The 19,327-nt window shown below is 37.4% G+C and overlaps 2 protein-coding genes and 1 long non-coding RNA gene across 4 annotated transcripts in view; 2 read left to right on the top strand and 1 right to left on the bottom strand.

Annotated features, from left to right (window-relative positions):
* LOC145890420 (protein NLRC5-like) overlaps positions 1–19,327 on the top strand; it is a 327,828-nt gene that overhangs the window by 53,558 nt on the left and 254,943 nt on the right. The window lies entirely within an intron of this gene.
* Positions 1,629–5,096, top strand: LOC145888980 (uncharacterized). The gene is made up of 3 exons (XM_082979850.1): positions 1,629–1,668; positions 3,884–4,755; positions 5,091–5,096. The coding sequence occupies exons 1-3, from the start codon at positions 1,629–1,631 to the stop codon at positions 5,094–5,096; spliced, it is 918 nt and encodes a 305-aa protein (XP_082835976.1).
* LOC145889888 (uncharacterized) lies at positions 11,660–12,198 on the bottom strand. The gene is made up of 2 exons (XR_014399541.1): positions 11,917–12,198; positions 11,660–11,860 (listed from the first exon to the last, which is right to left on the bottom strand). It is a non-coding gene; the product is annotated as an uncharacterized LOC145889888 (long non-coding RNA).

Consider the following 19,327-nt stretch of genomic DNA (forward strand, 5'->3'; position numbering starts at 1 on the left):
GCGAAACAAACATTGCACTAAAACTGAATTTAACATCAGTGTAGATTCCCAAACCAAAGTTTATTAGTTCTTTTCGATATTGTTGTGATTTCTATGTTTGGCGCAACACTCATAACAAAGGCTGCGCAGTAGCTGTGCGCGTGCAGACCGCGTGGTTATGTTTGCTTGTTCTTATGTTGCATTTGTTGTCATGTGTTTTAGCCATTTGATTCTATTTGAATAAGGTTTATATTTTGCTGATAACTGTGTTTATGTCCGATAACTGTGTGACATTTGGAAGTCTTGCCGGCATCTGATTGAAACAGCTTGTGATTGTGATTTCGCAACGGGCAGCCTGGGCCCGCTGATAGATCGGTCGCAAAACCAGTTTGGTGAGTGTACTAGAATGTTTGCAAAGCGTATGTACAATTGTGCTTCTTTTTGTTTATAGAAACCGTTCCTGTTCTGGCGCGTTGATGTTGTGCTGGTCATTTCCGTTGTATTGAATACAAGCGTCTGTTGTGCTTGGCCACTACCTAGGAGAATTTGGGACGCGTTTTGAACACATCTGGGCTAAAGGCAAAAACTGCTGTGTAGCGTGTAACGCCGCCGATCCGTTGAAAAAGCACGTTACAATCAGTGATCCAAAACGATAGGAAGAAACATACATCAATGCAGAAGGATCTGCATATATCTGTAAAAAAACTCGAACATCCTTCCGTTACATCTGAGCCTAATGTTATTTTAACACAAAACATAACACATAAAAGTTGTAATACACAAACAAGGGTATAATAAAGTAGATTAAGATTCGCTGTTGTTTACTTTGACAAGCAGAGGACATGAATGAGTGACAGTGAATTGCTCGTGTTTACGAGTCATATAATGGACTTTTTTACTGCCATGTGAGGTTAATATAACGTTAATATTATCACAGCGAAAATTAATTAACACGATTATTATAATTTGTGAGTAACCACACTGTTCGTTAAGGTCGTGTTCCCAATACAGATAGGTTCGACATGAGGCTTGTGTTCAAAAATCCCAATTAGTTAAACGAACAAGCTTTGTACTGAGCAGAGTTGGCAATGTTTGACGGTCGGTGCGGGCTAAAAAGGATTTGCAAATGTGAAATATAACTTGTGCCGTGGCCGTATACGGCAATCTCCCATAATGCATTGTATAGACACGCAGTTTTTAAAGGGTGATGAATGCATTCTGCGGTCTGTAAAACAATTCGCTTGTTAAATCTTACCAGTACATATAGAGCTTCGTAGGTTAATCACTGCGAATTTTTTTACCTACGGCTCCCAAGCCTGGCTTTAGTGCTCAGCGATCAAGTTTGTGACGTCTGATCACTTGCGAAAAATGTGGCGTGTTAATGTGCGTTGCGACTACCAATTATATGCTCTTCGAATCTTTGCTCGGTGAAAAAAAAAGAATTCAGTCGTGTGTCGAGGGGACACGGTCGCGAGATGTCGCGCTTGCCCAAATGCTTTTGCATTGTAACACCAATTTCCCGCCCTTTTTTTGCATTTCTCCTACTATTTTCCTTCAGCAAGTTCAAAAATTAAATAAACGTCAACGTTTTGGAAATACGTAGCCATGTCAAATCTAGACTGACTGTTAGACAATTTCCCTGAACGATTATGGTAGTAACTAACAAAGGACATGAGGTAAAGTCAGGCGGTTCGTTGCAAATCAATATATCGTTACAGCTACCTTACATAAAGGAAATGTTTGTGTTTACAGACGTAAAAGGTGGTGATTTAGATTTGCATTAAGGTCATGTCGATTAATGAATGGGCCCAAAAAAATCATTCATGAAAGCGGTTAATCAGTGATGTCTTGCTTCAAATAACCATAACAACCCCTAAACTAGAGTGCAACGCATACCCAACCGTAATAAGTTGCACACATTTGCTGATAGTTTATTAAAATTCCTATTCAGCACAGCAGCAACGATTGTGGGCAAACAGAACATCAAACAGTGTGAAAAGAGTTCACTCAACTGATTGAACGAAAGCAAATCAGCTGTAAGTAACAAACTTGTTGAACAGAAAACAATTTACTTGGTTCCTGAGGCAACACAGAATTTCTACAAGAAAACGACTTAAAAATACTTTTAATTTGCGAGATATGTGAGATTAATCTACATTTAACTGCGTGTTATATTGTTTTGTGCTCAAACAACCACAGTTATTGCAGTTTTGTACAGAAAAGACGACAAACCTAATAAAAAACTTAAACATTACTGTGGTTTCTGAAACAAGAAAGACAGACAAAACAATAAACCAAAAAGGGCCCAAAAAAGCAGCGGAATATTTATACAGGATTTGTGTATAGTTGTTGCACCAAACAGTTGGTCATGAAAAGTGATCAAGACATTTCAAATGCTCAATTTGCGAAAAATGTTTCAAAACTTCTACGGAAGTCAAAATTCACAGTCGAACTCATACTGGAGAAAAACCCTACAAGTGCACATTTTGTAAAAAAATGTTCAGCCAAATGCTGATGGATTAATAGTTTCCTGCCCAGCAAAGTTTATTTGACAACCTATGCAAAAGCGTGACGTCAGAAATTGCAATTGCTTTTTGGTTCAATGACGTTTCAATGTCGTTTAACTACAATAAAAAAATGAAATATATAAGATCTTCCCCACAATCACAGTTTATTCCATACCTGACTATTGTGGTATTCTGGCTTACATACAAATAACTTTCCCGGTATCGCTCACGAAAAACACACGACTCATACAGTTTTTGAGTGTACTTTTAATTTAGTTTTGCGGATAAACTGAGTTGAATTTGTGTAAGTGTAATCAATATATCAATCACAAGGTAATAAATATGACAATTTAACTTTAAACAAAGTTGTTTTGTTTCCTGTTTGTTTGTATGAAGTTTCTGCGCAAAACAACAAAAAACAACGAAAAGACAAATTAATGTCATCGCTTAAATAAACGACAAGCAAAATTATATGGACATTGCCATTCGAGTCAGTCGTAGGTCATTATTATATTATGCCTTGCATACCCAACCGTAATAAGTTGCTCACATTTGCTGTTAGTTTGTGGTATGTTGACATTGAGTAAAGTGCAAATATAAATTATTGTTACAAAATGACTTTTCAGGAAAAACATCAAAAAGCAAAAAACAGTTTAGTATTTGTGCATGCATTACTGCACAACATAATCAGACACAAAGTCGTCTGATAGTCACACCAGCTGCACTAATGAGACCTTTTAGGTCGAAACAGTGGCCATCTGGCTGCAGCTTACACAATAATCTGACACGATTGATAATTTCCTGTCCAGCATAGCAGCAACGATTGTGGGCAAACAGAACGTCAAACTGTGTGAAAACGGTTCACTCAACTGCGTGAACGAAAGGAAATCAGCTGTAAGTATCAAACTTGTTGAACAGAATACAATTTACTTGGTTCCTGAGGCAACACAGAATTTCTGCAAGAAAACCATTTGTAGGCTATATATTTTCAATTTGCGAGACATTTGAGATTAGTCTACATTCAACTGCGTGAAATATTGTTATATTGGTTTCTGAAACAAGACCGACAAAACAATAAACGAAAAACGAACCAAAAAAGCTGAAGAATATTTATACAGGGTTTGTGTATAGTTGTTGCGCCAAACAGTTAGTCATGAAAAGTCATCAAGACGAAATAGTACGAACACAAAGAGGAGAAAAACATTTCAAATGCTCAATTTGCGAAAAATGTTTCAAAACTGCTACGGAAGTCAAAATCCACAGACGAACTCATACTGGAGAGAAACCCTACAAGTGCACAATTTGCGAAAAATGTTTCAGAAATGCTACGGAAGTCAAAATCCACAGTCGAACTCATACTGGAGTGAAACCTTACAAGTGCAAATTTTGTTCAAAAGGATTCAGCATTATATCTAATCGAAACCGGCACCTTCTGATTCATACTGGAGAAAAACCTTTTCGGTGCACAATTTGCGAAAAACGTTTCAGAACTTCTACGGAAATCAAAATCCACAGACGAACTCATACTGGAGAAAAACCCTACAAGTGCACAGTTTGCGAAAAATGTTTCCGGACTGCTTCAAAAGTTAAAATCCACAGTCGAACTCATACTGGTGAGAAACCATACAAGTGCACATTTTGTTCAAAAGGATTTAGCAATGCAGGCAACCGAAATAGGCACGGTAGAATTCATACTGGAGAGAAGCCTTTTCGGTGCAAATTCTGCGAAAAATGTTTCAGAACTTCTACGGAATTCAAAAGCCACAGACGAACTCATACTGGAGAAAAACCCTACAAGTGCACAATTTGCGAAAAATCATTCCCTCGAAAAGGACATCTAAGCACTCATCTTCGAATTCATACTGGAGAGAAGCCTTTTCGGTGCGATATTTGCGAAAAATGTTTTCGAAGAAAGTCTGAGGTCAAAAAACATGAACGAATTCATACTGGAGAGCAACCATACAAGTGCACATTTTGCGAAAAATTGTTCAGCCATATTTGGAGTCGAAACGCACACGTACGAACTCATACTGGAGAGAAACCTCACAAGTGCACAATTTGTTCAAAAGTATTCAGCATTATAGCTAATAGAAACAAACACCTTCTAATTCATACTGGAGAGAAACCTTATAAGTGCACAATTTGTTCAAGAGGATTTAGCAGTGTTGGCAACCGAGACAGACACGTTCGAATTCATACTGGAGAGAAACCTTACAAGTGCACAATTTGTTCAAGAGGATTTAGCAGTGTTGGCAACCGAGACAGACATGTTCGAATTCATACTGGAGAGAAACTTTTTCGGTGCGATATTTGTGAAAAATGTTTCAAAACTAAGTATGAAGTCAAAATCCATTCACGAACACATACTGGAGAGAAACCATACAAGTGCACATTTTGTTCAAAAATGTTCAGCATTATAAGCAATCGAAACAGACACCTCCTTATTCACACTAAAAAAAAGTCGTGGAAATAAATTAAATTGTCAGGAATCCTGAGGATCGATCGAACAAAGAGATTTTATCACGAACGGAGTCGTCCCCATTACTTTATTATCTACATAAATAAGTTGTTCAAATTTGTGTAAAGGTGTATTTTTGCATTTAGCTCTAATAAATTTTGCCTTGTTTTCACCATGTTACGTACTGGAACATTCATAGACTTCAGTTCGTGCCACACACACATATGCCACGATACGATTTCAAGTATACCGCTGTGTGCACAAAACCAGACTATATATTATTTCATTCTTCTAAAAAATTTGTCATCGCCATTGTTAGGATTAATCCAATAATCTCCGTCATTAAATCACATAATTTTTTGACTGCACCAGTTAATGTCCTATACCAGCGGTGCACAACCTGCGGCCGCGGACGCTATTTTTTGCGGCCGTGCTCATTTATATCAAAATATATGCATTGGCGGCCGTCGTTGCTTCTGAAACTTGTTTTTCCAGCGGTGTCAAGAGTTAAGCTTTTAATTAGGCCCATTTCCATACACATTCGTTCGCTGTAGCGAGTAGTAACTGGTGCAGCCACCCTAACTTTTAAAAAACAGGCGAGACAAAGCGCAACAATACGGATGGTGACATCAAAAACATTAATAGCATGTCGCTAAATTGTCATGTACGCATGTACAGTTGTTAAAAAGCTAAACAGTGGAATCACTCAGTCATGTCGCTGAAACGCAAAAGGCTGTTAAAACAAGAGAAAAGGGCGTTTAATCCCAAATGGGAAGTGGATTATTTTATGATGGAGACGTGAACCTAGCATGCAAGAACAAGGCAACCATTAAATACTTTTCGACTCTTCATTACATTGTAATATACGTAATTTGGCAAATGTAAATAATAAATAGTGCACATTTTTCATGTATTGAATCATTTTCATTGTTTTCTAATATTGCTCACGTCAACTTGTCGTAATTATCAGGAGTATATCGTTGGTAAAGCAGTATATTAAGTAGCGGCCGTTAGCACACAGTGGTGTGTGTGATGCGGCCGGCAACAGTAAAAAGGTTGTGCACCCCTGTCCTATACCATATTGATAATTCTTAAAGCGCATATGCCACGGCCATGGCAGCTTTGCGTAAAACTAAAGGTACATTCACAAAAAAACACATATCCAAAGTTTTACGGTTCTTCGTCAACTAAAAAATGTAGAAAACTGCACGAAAAGTAAAGGCGACCAAAAATCGTAAACCTTTAGCGCTGAGGAGAAAAGGACATCACGTAAGGGACTCGCGTCGAAAAAATGCATTGTTTAGATAGGGGAAGGCGCCTTTTATTGCAGATATCGGATAGTTTGAAAAATAGGAGAATCCACAGATTACGTTACCTTAAAGGTCAGGACAGGGTTATACATCACACAAAAATATGTCACTGTGACGTCACAAACCAAAGGCTTATTTGTCCCTAATTAACGGAAGACCATAGGGTATAGCAGAAACGACATTACTATGTACTCCGAAAAGACGGGAATGGTGCGTTTCTTTGCTGAGTGACATCACATGACGCCATTTTGGGTGTGATGTCATAACTTTAACCTCACCTTTGTGTTGACTTTAATTTGATGATTCCAATATTTCTTGTTCCGAACTAGAAAGTAAATCATTTATGACGCGAACTCGTCGGCAACGCTATCCCTTTGACGCGAACTCGTCGACAACAAGAACACCCTGTCCCAGTAACTGTTTTATTATTACCCAACTAAATAAGACATAATAGGTCGAACAGTGGCCATCTGTCTTCAGCTTGAATTAACGGCAGCATTATAACATGTTGAATAGCGAAACAAACATTGCACTAAAACTGAATTTAACATCAGTGTAGATTCCCAAAATAAAGTTTATTAGTTCTTTTCGTTATTGTTGTGATTTCTATGTTTGGCGCAACACTCATAACAAAGGCTGCGCAGTAGCTATGCGCGTGCAGACCGCGTGGTTAGGTTTGCTTGTTCTTGTGTTGCATTTGTTGTCATGTGTTTTAGCCATATGATTCTATTTGAATAAGGCTTCTATTTTGCTGATAACTGTGTTTATGTCCGATAACTGTGTGACATTTGGAAGTCTTGCCGGCATCTGATTGAAACAGCTTGTGATTGTGATTTCGCAGCCTGGGCCCGCTGATAGATCGGTGTAGTAGAATGTTTGCAAACCGTATGTACAATTGTATTTCTTTCTTGTTTATAGAAACCGTTCCTGTTCTGGCGCGTTGATGTTGTGCTGGTCATTTCCGTTGTATTGAATACAAGCGTCTGTTGTGTTCTGCGGGTTTAGCCACTACCTAGGAGAATTTGGGACGCGTTTTGAACACATCTGGGCTAAAGGCAAAAACTGCTGTGTAGCGTGTAACGCCGCCGATCCGTTGAAAAAGCACGTTACAATCAGTGATCCAGAACGATAGGAAGAAACATCCATCAATGCAGAAGGATCTGCATATATCTGTAAAAAAACTCGAACATCCTTCCGTTACATCTGAGCCTGATGTTATTTTAACACAAAACATAACACATAAAAGTTGTAATACACAAACAAGGGTATAATAAAGTAGATTAAGATTCGCTGTTGTTTACTTTGACAAGCAGAGGACATGAATGAGTGACAGTGAATTGCTCGTGTTTACGAGTCATATAATGAACTTTTTTACTGCCATGTGAGGTCACTATAACGTTAATATTATCACAGCGAAAAATTAATTAACACGATTATTATAATTTGTGAGTAACCACACTGTTCGTTAAGGTCGTGTATACCAATACAGATAGGTTCGACATGAGGCTTGTGTTCAAAAATCCCAATTAGTTAAACGAAAAAGCTTTGTACTGAGCAGAGTTGGCAATGTTTGACGGTCGGTGCGGGCTAAAAAGGATTTGCAAATGTGAAATATAACTTGCGCCTTGGCCGTTCACGCAAATCTCCCACAATGCATTGTATAGACACGCAGTTTTTAAAGAGTGATGAATGCATTCTGCGGTCTGTAAAATATTTCGCTTGTTAAATCTTACCAGTGCATTTGGAACTTCGTAGGTTAATTACTGCGAATTATTTTTACCTACGGCTCCCAAGCCTGGCTTCAGTGCTCAGTGATCAAGTTTGTGACGTCTGATCACTTACGAAAAATGTGGCGTGTTAATGTGCCTTGCGACTACCAGTTATTTGATCTTCGAGTCTTTGCTCGGTGAATAAAAAAGGATTCAGTCATGTGTCGGGGAGACACGGTAGCGAGATGTCGCGCTTGCCCAAATGCTTTTGCTTTTGCATTGTAACACCAATTTTCCGTGGCGGGTGATTGGCGGCATTGGTCAAGCGCCCGACCCATATACCAAGAAAAAAACCTGATCGGGATTCGTGCCCAGGATATCCTGAGTTCAAATCCCGGTGCGGTCAAAAACACCAATTTTCCGTCCCTTTTTTGCATTTCTCCTACTAATTTCCTTCAGCAAGTTCAAAAACTAAATAAACGTTAACGTTTTGGAAATACGTAGCCATGTCAAATCTAGAATGACTGTTATACAATTTCCTTGAACGATTCTGGTAGTTACTAACAAAGGACATAAGATAAAGTTAGGCGGTTCGTTGCAAATCAATATATCGTTACAGCTACCTTACATGAATGAAGTGTTTGTGTTTACAGACGCAAAAGGTGGTGATTTAGATTTGCATTAGGACTTTGATCTAAAAGATTTTTCGCAAATATCGCACCGAAAAGGCTTCTCTCCAGAATGAATTCGAAGATGAGTGCTTAGATTTCCTTTTCGAGCGAATAGTTTTTCGCAAATCGTGCACTTGTAGGGTTTCTCTCCAGTATGAGTTCGTCTGTGGATTTTGACTTCCGTTGCAATTTTGAAACATTTTTCGCAAATTGTGCATTTGAAATGTTTTTCTCCTCTTTGTGTTCCTACTCTTTCGTAACTGTTTGGCGCAACAACTATACACAAATCCTGTATGGATATTCTTCAGCTTTTAAGGTTCCTTTTTGGTTTATTATTTCGTCTGTCTTTCTTGTTTCAGAAACCACAATAATATCTAAGTTTTTTATTAGGTTGGTCGTCTTTTCTGTACAAAACTGCAATAACTGTTGTTGTTTGAGCACAAAACAATATAACACGCAGTTAAATGTAGATTAATCTCACATATCTCGCAAATTGAAAATATTTATAAGTGGTTTCCTTGTAGAAATTCTGTGTTGCCTCAGGAAGCAAGTAAATTGTATTTTGTTCAACAAGCTTAATACTTACAGCTGATTTTCTTTCGTTCACGCAGTTGAGTGAACTCTTTTTACCCAGTTTGACGTTCTGTTTGCCCACAATCATTGCTGCTATGCTGGACAGGAAATTCTGATTATGTTGCAATCGTGTCTGATTATGTTGCAATCGTGTCTGATTATGTTGCAATCGTGTCTGATTATGTTGCGCAGTAATGCATGCACAAATACTGAACTGTTTTTTTGCTTTTTAATGTTTTATTTCACTTGTAAGCGATGACAGTAATTGCATCTTCGTTGTTCTATGTTGTTTTGCGCAAAAACAATCATACAAACAAATAGAGTTTAATTTCTACGAATCGCCTGTAAAATCTCTACGGCTGACAGAGACTCAGTACCGGATTAGTCAAATATGATAAACAATCCTAAGTCGTCTGACTGTTTCAAGTTTTTACGACATATATATTTCGCCTGTCTGTGCAGGCATCATCGGTATCGCTTAAAAAACAACACATAAAACTCTGTTAACATGATGCGTTAATCTGGTAATTTGTGCCAAAACTTGGTCAGACTCTGTCTTTGGATCAAATGCCGGATCAAGTTGAGATGTGCGCAGCACCAATCCTATGCTATAAGCCGCATTGTGAATATCAATGCATTCCCAAAGTGCAATGTGTGGACTTGTCATATAAATATACTCAAGTTTGACCCGTACTTTGGCCCAGAAGACTTAAACGCTGTTTCAAACTCAATGCAATAGCATAGACGCTAGCAGTCGTCGCTTCGCAAATCGTATCATACCGGATTAAAGCGCCATGCAAATACGTGCGGAAACGTGGGATTAAGTGTATTTTGGTTTGTAGTTTTTGGAATGCCTCCGAAATATTGTGTAATAAATTATAGTACTGGTAATTATAATTTGGATAAGGTTTGTGATATACGAATTTTATAGGTGGCTCCTTCATATGCTGTTACTGGATTGTGGAAGTAGAAAGGAAAAATTATCTTGACAATTTGTATCGAAACGCACTAGTTTTCGAAGTTTTGCTTTAAGTGGCAAAAAAGTATAGCTTGGGTCGACATTTTCACCATCGATCCCTGCTTAGATACTGTGGGTATTCCACTTTGTCAAAACCTGTTTTCCAATTTACGTGTTTTTTTCCCAAATAATAAAATTCATCCCATGGTTGCAGTATATATTACTTAAAAAAAGATTGCATTTTCACTTTTTCAATTTCGTACGAATTGGGCGAAGTTCTGGATTTTCCGAATTTTCTTGTATATGTTGAAATGTTTGCTTTAGATATGTTTAATCACACCAATCTCTTCCTGTGACGGATGGATAAGTACATCAAATTTTCGGTCGTACAAGCCATAAAGTCAACTAATCTATTTAAACTCGTAAATTAAGTTGCATATATGCCAATTAAATGGCTGTTGCCAATTATATTGTTTCACTCTTACAAACTACATATGAGAGGAAATTAAGTACCAAAATGAAATACAAGCTTCATGGTTGTGCATGTTATCACAATCACCACCAAGTGGGCACGATTAAAATTTATTGTAATTATATTTGCTACAAATCAGCTATCCTTTGACACCACTTGAATACAAAAAGAAAAGATGTATATATATATATATATATATATATAGATAGATATAAATAAAAATGTTTGTACAACTTTTCGATGGTGACTTAACCCAACATGTTATAGCTTGGAACAATGAGGCCATAAGTCCTTGAAATATTCCAGTCGGGCATCCTAGATCATCAACGCGTTATGTCGCAAAGCCATTTTCTCTTTACGTACCCGTTCCTCGTCTAATAGCGACGTTTTCTTACCTATGATTCGGAAAGCATCCTCACTAAAACATTACTCCTCCCCTACTTGTCTCATTGTCGCGAAGTTTTGTGGTCAATAAAGGTTAGGTTTTCATTTCTTTTGTGACAGAATAGTTGATATTGTGTTGCAATATGATATGCGTTTCTAACTTTCAAACTAGAAAGTGAGTTGAAGGAACGCCAAATTCTCGACCAGCCGTTAAATCACGCTTCGCTGCTGCTGAGACGATCATAACAGATTTTGTTTTCTGGCTCTTTAAAATGGAACTCCCGTTTAAACAACCACTTTGTAAGTTCACAGATTCACCTAATGCATCGTATCAATGCATCTTCACACTATATTACAGTCAAATTATTCAATAATTTGATCCTTTGCTTTGAAACCTAAAATACCATGAGGCGTTTGCATTTCTGTGATTTGTTTTATTTCAAGAAGACGTTTCCAATCGGCGCTTTAGAATGTTTTTTTAATCAAGGGAAAGTTGCGGTGTCACTTAAAATTGTTAATCTGAGTTTCGTAAATAATTCTTTTGCTGAAAGCTGATATTTACATAAACATACAATTATTTACGACCAACTTTGCATTATTTTTATTGAAGTAAACCTTTCTCCAAAAGCACCCGGACAAACTTTTATTCAGTTTATTATCAGTAGAGTTGAAAACAAGAAATTTTCAAACTCATTTATTGATGTTGTTGAAACCAACCATGAAAAGCACGATAAGCATTTTGAGCACAGTCAGCTCTTATGCCAAACTCATTCCTCAAAAGATCAACAAATTATTGTTCATTTTGTTCTACCAAGATATACAATGTACAAATCTGTAGCCTGAAGAAAAATAAATTATCATAATGTTGATTTCGCGTATTTTTAACTCCATTTACCTGTGAGTATCCGTTGTCAACAAATCGTTGTGCATAGACTCTGCCAATTCCAGGTACTCGGCTAATTGGGTGCTCCCTCATGGGACTGGAAACGAAGTCATCATGTTTTAAAGTTGTGGGGAAACTCATTTTATATTTAATATCTTTGCAACGCAATTAAATATCTTTGTTTGCTAAAAATAAAACAAGTTACTAATATCTTCAAAGAAAGCATGCCTATAAGGTTCTATGTAATACGGTACTTTCCATTTTTACTGATTTTTTTAATGACAAATACGTCGCGAATGTTTCATCGAAAATGACTCCTTCACACCAAACATGCTTTGCTTTTAGCGAAATGCTACTTTTTTTAGCCTTCTTCGTGAAGTAAACCAACGGCAAAGCAAACAAAACTCCCAGGGAGATAACGTTTGTTTTGTCAACCAGCGCAGACAACCACGTGATCACAGCGACGCGTGGATTTATTATCGTTAACCGTTGGGAAAACACTTTTGTTCGCACAATACCCCAAACAAGAGAAGTTCACCCTTCAGAGATTGTTGAAAAAGTTTTCTTTGTGACGCAACAATGATCACGAAGCAAAACCAAACTCTAGACCAACGATGTTTTGGTGAAAATATTTGTTCGATTTGTTTTCTTTTTTCTCACGATCAATTGTCGGTTTGTATTGCTGAACTGTAGACAGTTTGTATTTTTGTTACGGTGACATGATCGAGTGAAACCAAGTTTTCTACCAGCGACCGTTAAAAGAAAACTTTTGTTTAAACTATTTTTTCTAGTCAGCACCAACATATACTAATCATCCAATTTATGGTCAAGGTTATCGTCTTGTATAATCGAACGCCGCTAAAAGTTAACTCCCACTGGTGCGCCGAAATATGTTATGTTTTCTTTGAACCTCGATACAAGAATTTGGCAGAGAACGTAGTCCAAAGTTTACACAAAACTTAATTAAACCCTAAATCCGAACTTCGCTACAAAATATCGGAAAACTGTAAATCAATTTCTAAGTTAATAATTATATACCTATGGAAAGATTGTTTTATAAGCATTATGGTTTTTATGTCTAAAACCTGAGCTCCAGCACTGAATTTTTATGTATCTTGTCGCTACTCCGTCAATTCTTTTGTGGTCCGTTGGACAAGTTTTCTGCTTTTCTGCAAATCGATGCGAAAGTTCTCTTCCAGTCAGTTGGCAAAGAGAGATTCCTGTTTCTTCTTCGTGAAGTAAACTAACGCCCCAGCGAATAAAATGCTTAGGGATCACGTTTGTTTTGATCATAGCGACGCGTGGAGCGAAACCAAATACTTTATCGTTAACCGTTGGTTGAAACACTTATTGTCCAATTTGTTACGTTTGTTCTTATCTGAAGTTGTACTTTTAAATCCAAATCAGTGAAGAAATTCGTTGATCCGTTGAACTCACATTTAATATGACCTAACTAGACTATAGTCCTAATTATTATTTTTTGACCACACCGGGATTTGAACCCAGGATGTCCTGGCCACGAATCCCGATCAGATTTTTTTTCTTGGTATATGGGTCGGAGCTTGGAAAATGCTGCCAATCACCAGCCCAATATCGTCCTAAATTTGATCAAGAAGGTGCAGTATTCGCTATTTGGCGCCACTAGTGTCAACCTCGAATGCCCCATGATTAACCTTGTACTTGTTCTCTCTGTCGCTCTCTGTTTGCGTTGGTGTGACTTAAATGCTGGGTTTTAAACAATGTGGCACAGACTGAACATAAGGTATTTGTTATGTTGATATTTTAAGTTGGGCAACTTCCAACATCAACTCATAGGAACGTCAGAGTCATGAGTAATAAGGAATTTTAAAGTTAAACAAACACTAAGGAACCCAGAGGTTCGTTATAGGTATTGCAGCAGTTTTGTGCAAAATTTTACAAGCCTTTTTGTAAGCCATGATATACATAATAACATCCATCCATGATGTATTGTTTAAAGTGTTTATTTCCTATGCCGTCTGAAACATCAGTTTTTTGTACCGCAATGTCGTGTAAAACCGCCCATTAATTATTGCCATCGTTTCTCTAGGATATTATCGTGCCCTCGTGTACCTGTATAACGTTCACGTGACTTCATTAACTAATAGGTTCAAACCAACCTCCGTATAAATAACCGTGTATGTGTGTGTTATTCGAGCTGTTTTATGATTTTCTATTATTTCGAGTATTTGGCAAAACCACGTGATGTTCTCAACTGAAGTTGTACTTTTAAAGTGCATGTGACACGGAAAAATAAAACTAAGAGATGTTCATAACTTTAAAACATTTTTTGCGAAAAAAGTAGCTTGATACGACGCCTGGTTTCGGAGATACAGCTGATCAAAGTCGCACTTTTGCCGCTGCGAACGAAACCGTGCGAAAGTGAGATTATTGTTGCGTGACGTCATAGAAGGCGCTATGGTCGTGCGAGTGCAGGCAGCAAGCCTTATGTGTAGGAATGGAAAACATTGTAAAACTGGTTAAGCATAATATTACATTAAACAGGGGCACAACTAGTGAACAAGTGCAGCAATCGGATTTTGATGCTAATTTGAGTTGCAGACCTATGAACGCTGTTTCGACCTATTATGTCTTATTTAGTGGTGTAATAATAAAACAGTTACTGGGACAGGGTGTTCTTGTACAGCATTTATGTTCGCTAACGTGATACATGAACTTTTGAAAACACGACAGAGACAAACCGTCAATTTAGCATTGTCGTTTTGTCCACTCACAGCAAAAGATAAAAGTAGGCTAATTGGATTTTGAGGCTGGCAAAGACCGCCGAGTCAACACAAAGGTGAGGTTAAAGTTATGACATCACACCCAAAATGACGTCATGTAATATCACTGAGCAAAGACGCGCACCATCCCCATCTTTTCGAAGTACAGAGTAATGTCGTTGCTGCTATACCCTTGGTCGTCCGATAATCAGGGACAAATAAGCCTTTGGTTTGTGACGTCACAGTGACATATTTTTGTGTGATGTAAAACCTTGTCCTGACCTTTGAGATAACGTACTAATCCGTGGATTCTCGTATTTTTGAAACTATTCGATATCTGCAATATTAGGCGCCTTCTCCGTGTCATATGCGCTTTAAATCCAAATCAACGTAAGAAAGTCGTTGATTCGTTGAACTCACATTTAACAAACTGTTGGAATGCATCGTGTCAAAAGTGGTTCAAACCTTGTTGGAAATATCCATGTCCCTTGTTTCAGTTCAAAGTAAACTCAACTTTAATAATTGGATCTAATTCATTGAGTAAAACGATATTTGTTGTAAACGTGTGAATATTGTTTTCAATAGAATAGTTTCTGAAAACCTCACTTGATTTCTCTACGAAAAATCAAACAAAAATCCATTCTTCATTTCGTTCATCGATCCACATTTTTGTCCACACCGGGATTCGAACCCTGTATATTCTGGCCGGGAAAACCCTTTTTCAATGAAACAATGAACGACTTGTAACGCTAGATGTCGATCGAGAGTCTGTCATGTTAATTATTGTGAGGAAGGTCCCGAGTTCAATAAATTATTCGGGAAGTTACAAACTCTACCTAATTATCTGGAACTTGGAATTAACTGGTCGTAAAATGAAAGCCAAAGCTTATATGCTAATCACGGTAAAGCAGACGTTTCAAACACTACTGTGGAATCCAGTTCACACTGACCTGTACACTAAGTGGTCCAGTTTTGTTCCATTTTTCTGCAAACGGAACTTGGTTAAGTCCCTTCTACAAAGGAAAAACGCATTTTTAAAAATCTTTACTCGCAAACAAAGATCCGATTTTTCTATAAAAATACAATAAATTTGATAATAGTTGACTCACTGATGCTAAAGACCGCATATCAGTATTTCTATCAAAAAAGTTTCACCCGCGGGGAATGCCCGTCCTCTGTCACAAAGAAACTCAGTTAGGTCACAAGGCAACCGGTGATGCATTGGGTCAAATTTATGGTTGAATGAGCAGGGAGTCACGTACTGATGCCAGAGCGATTTTCAGCTTTACAGGTGGTATTTGTTGTGTTGATATTTTAGGTTCAGCAACTTCCAACATCAACTCATAGGAACGTCAGAGTCATGAGTAATAGGGGATTTTAAAGTGAAACAAATAATAAGGAACCCAGAGGTTCGTTATAGGTATTGCAGCAGTCATGTGCATAATTTTACAAGTTTTTTTTAAGCCATGATACGACATAATAACATCCATCCATGATGTATTGTTTAAAGTGTTTATTTCCTATATGCCGTGCGGAACATCAGTTGTTTGTACCGCAATATCGTGTACATTAAAATCGCTTATTTATTATTTCTCTAGGATATTATGGTGCCCTCGTGTTCCTGTATAAAGTTCACGTGACGTCAATAACTAATAGGTTCAAACCTCCCTCTGTATAAATAGCCGTGTATGCGTGTGTTATTCGAGCTGTTCTTCTGTTAATTTAAGTAGTTGGCAAAACCACGTGAGGAACGAAACCAAATACTTTATCGTTAACCGTTGGTTGAAATATTTCTGTTCAAAACAATGTGATAAAGTCGTTGATTCGTTGAACTCACATTGAAAATTTTTGCAAAGTTAAGTAATGACAAAAATGAAACACATGTTACCACAGCTGTATATTTTAGAAAATGACTCGTTCACATCTACCATGCTTGGATTTGAGTGAAATGCTACGGTCATGTGATTATTCTAGCCTTCGTGAAGTAAACCAACGGCCAAGCAAACAAAATCCTCAGGGAGATCACGTTTGTTTTGTCAACCAGCGAAGACAACCACGTGATCATAGCGAGGCGTGGAGCGAAACCAAACTCTCTATCGTTAACCGTTGGTTGAAATACTTTTGTTCGATTTGTTTCATTTGTTGTCACCTAAAGTTGTGCTTATGAATCCAAATCAACGTGAGAGTCGTTGATTAGTTGAACTCACGTTCCATAGTGGTTAAAACCTTCTTGGAAATAATGTCCTCATTTTTTATTCAAAGTACACTCGACCTTAATAATTGGATCTCACTCATTCAGTAAAACGATATTCTTAAAAGTCAGAATATTGATTTAAATAAAATAGCTGCTGAAAGTAGCCTCATTTGATTTCTTTACGAAAAAACTGACCAAAAATCCATTATTTATTGATCATCGATCTACATTTTTGTCCACATCGGGATTCGAACCCGATATATCCTGGTCAGGAAAACCCTTTTCCCATTAAATTAGAAATTCACAGGCAGTGAAAACTATCCGCAATTTACAGATGTAACAATAGCTCACAGTTATAAATCTCGCACAGGTAAACGTGTCTGCACACAATGAACAACTTTTAACGCTAGATGTCAATCGGGAGTCGGTAACCGTCAAAACGCCAGTCTGCTGCCTCTGAGGCGACTATAGTTACTATAGTAACCTGAAAATATACATGTACTGCGCTCAACACGAATAAGGGATAAAACGTAAAGTGTACCAGCTGTGAATACACCTGCTGCTCCGTTTTCGATTTTGGGCATTGGATGCATTTCCGTGCTCACAATCTGTTGCTGCATTCCATGCCACACGAATTTAGAAGCAATGAGCTGGCGGGTATCTCGAATAAATGAGTGTGACAAATGTACAATTTTCAATTTTTTGCAATGAAGTCTTGGGGGGACGAACATCTTTGAAAACACAACAAATTATGGTAGCCCTGGCAACACCACAAGGATTGTCGCGAAACTGAGGTTGGTAACCGTTATGCGGTATGCATGAACTTGCAGATCAAGCTATGCAGTTACAAAGACAGTCTTTCGGCATTTCTGTGGAGTGTACTGAGGCTCTGGATAAGTCAACGGTGTATAGTCCGTACAAGCCGCAGAACTCAATCCAGGAAATAGTAAAATGAAGAATTGACAGGAACGAAGGGTATGGTGACCTATACATTTTTCCATAAGAAAAAAAAAATTCTTTTCGAATTTCGTTTTCCCGAAACAAATTTTGTTTTGAAATAATCAATTTTGTTTCCAAAAGCAAAATTCAAAACAGAGTTCAAAACGAATTTGAGAAAAGGTGGTTATGGTGAAAACGAAATTCGAAACAAATTTTTTGGAAAAACTTTTTTGAAAATGCAAATATCGCTTGATGGAAACAAAGAGCTGATATTCAATATAATGACGTCAGTATTCAAAAACAAATCTTTGTAAACAAATTTTGTTAACAAATCAAAGTCCGTTTTGAGATGCCCAAATTTTGAAGTATCAACAATGAGACTGTGAAAACAAAATTTGTTTTCGAAACAAAATTCGTTTACATATGCCTTTAGTCCGTTGCTCACTATGTTGTAAACAGTGGGAAACAAAATTCGTTTTCGAAACAAAATTCGTTTACAAATGCATTAGGTAGCCTACGTTATTCACTATGTTGTCCATACCTGGAAACAAAATTTGTTTTCGAAACAAAATTCGTTCACAAATGCCTTTAGTCCGTTGCTCACCATGTTGTAGAAAGTGGGAAACAAAATTCGTTTTCGAAACAAAATTCGTTTACAAATGCATTAGGTAGCCTACGTTATTCACTATGTTGTCCATACCTGGAAACAAAATTTGTTTTCGAAACAAAATTCGTTCACAAATGCCTTTAGTCCGTTGCTCACTATGTTGTAGAAAGTGGGAAACAAAATTCGTTTTCGAAACAAAATTCGTTTACAAATGCATTAGGTAGCCTACGTTATTCACTATGTTGTCCATACCTGGAAACAAAATTTGTTTTCGAAACAAAATTCGTTCACAAATGCCTTTAGTCCGTTGCTCACCATGTTGTAGAAAGTGGGAAACAAAATTCGTTTTCGAAACAAAATTCGTTTACAAATGCATTAGGTAGCCTACGTTATTCACTATGTTGTCCATACCTGGAAACAAAATTTGTTTTCGAAACAAAATTCGTTCACAAATGCCTTTAGTCCGTTGCTCACCATGTTGTAGAAAGTGGGAAACAAAATTCGTTTTCGAAACAAAATTCGTTTACAAATGCATTAGGTAGCCTACGTTATTCACTATGTTGTCCATACCTGGAAACAAAATTTGTTTTCGAAACAAAATTCGTTCACAAATGCCTTTAGTCCGTTGCTCACTTATGTTGTAGAAAGTGGGAAACAAAATTCGTTTTCGAAACAAAATTCGCTTACAAATGCCTTTGGATCGTCACTATCTATGTTGCCCATAGCGGGAAACAAAATTCGTTTTCGAAACAAAATTCGTTTACAAATGCCTTTGGATCGTTACTATCTATGTTGCCCATAGCGGGAAACAAAATTTGTTTTCGAAACAAAATTCGTTTACAAATGCCTTTAGTCCGTTGCTCACTTATGTTGTAGAAAGTGGGAAACAAAATTCGTTTTCGAAACAAAATTCGCTTACAAATGCCTTTGGATCGTCACTAT

The sequence above is a fragment of the Ascidia mentula genome, chromosome 2 (assembly GCF_947561715.1).
Source record: "Ascidia mentula chromosome 2, kaAscMent1.1, whole genome shotgun sequence".
Lineage (NCBI taxonomy): Eukaryota > Metazoa > Chordata > Ascidiacea > Phlebobranchia > Ascidiidae > Ascidia > Ascidia mentula.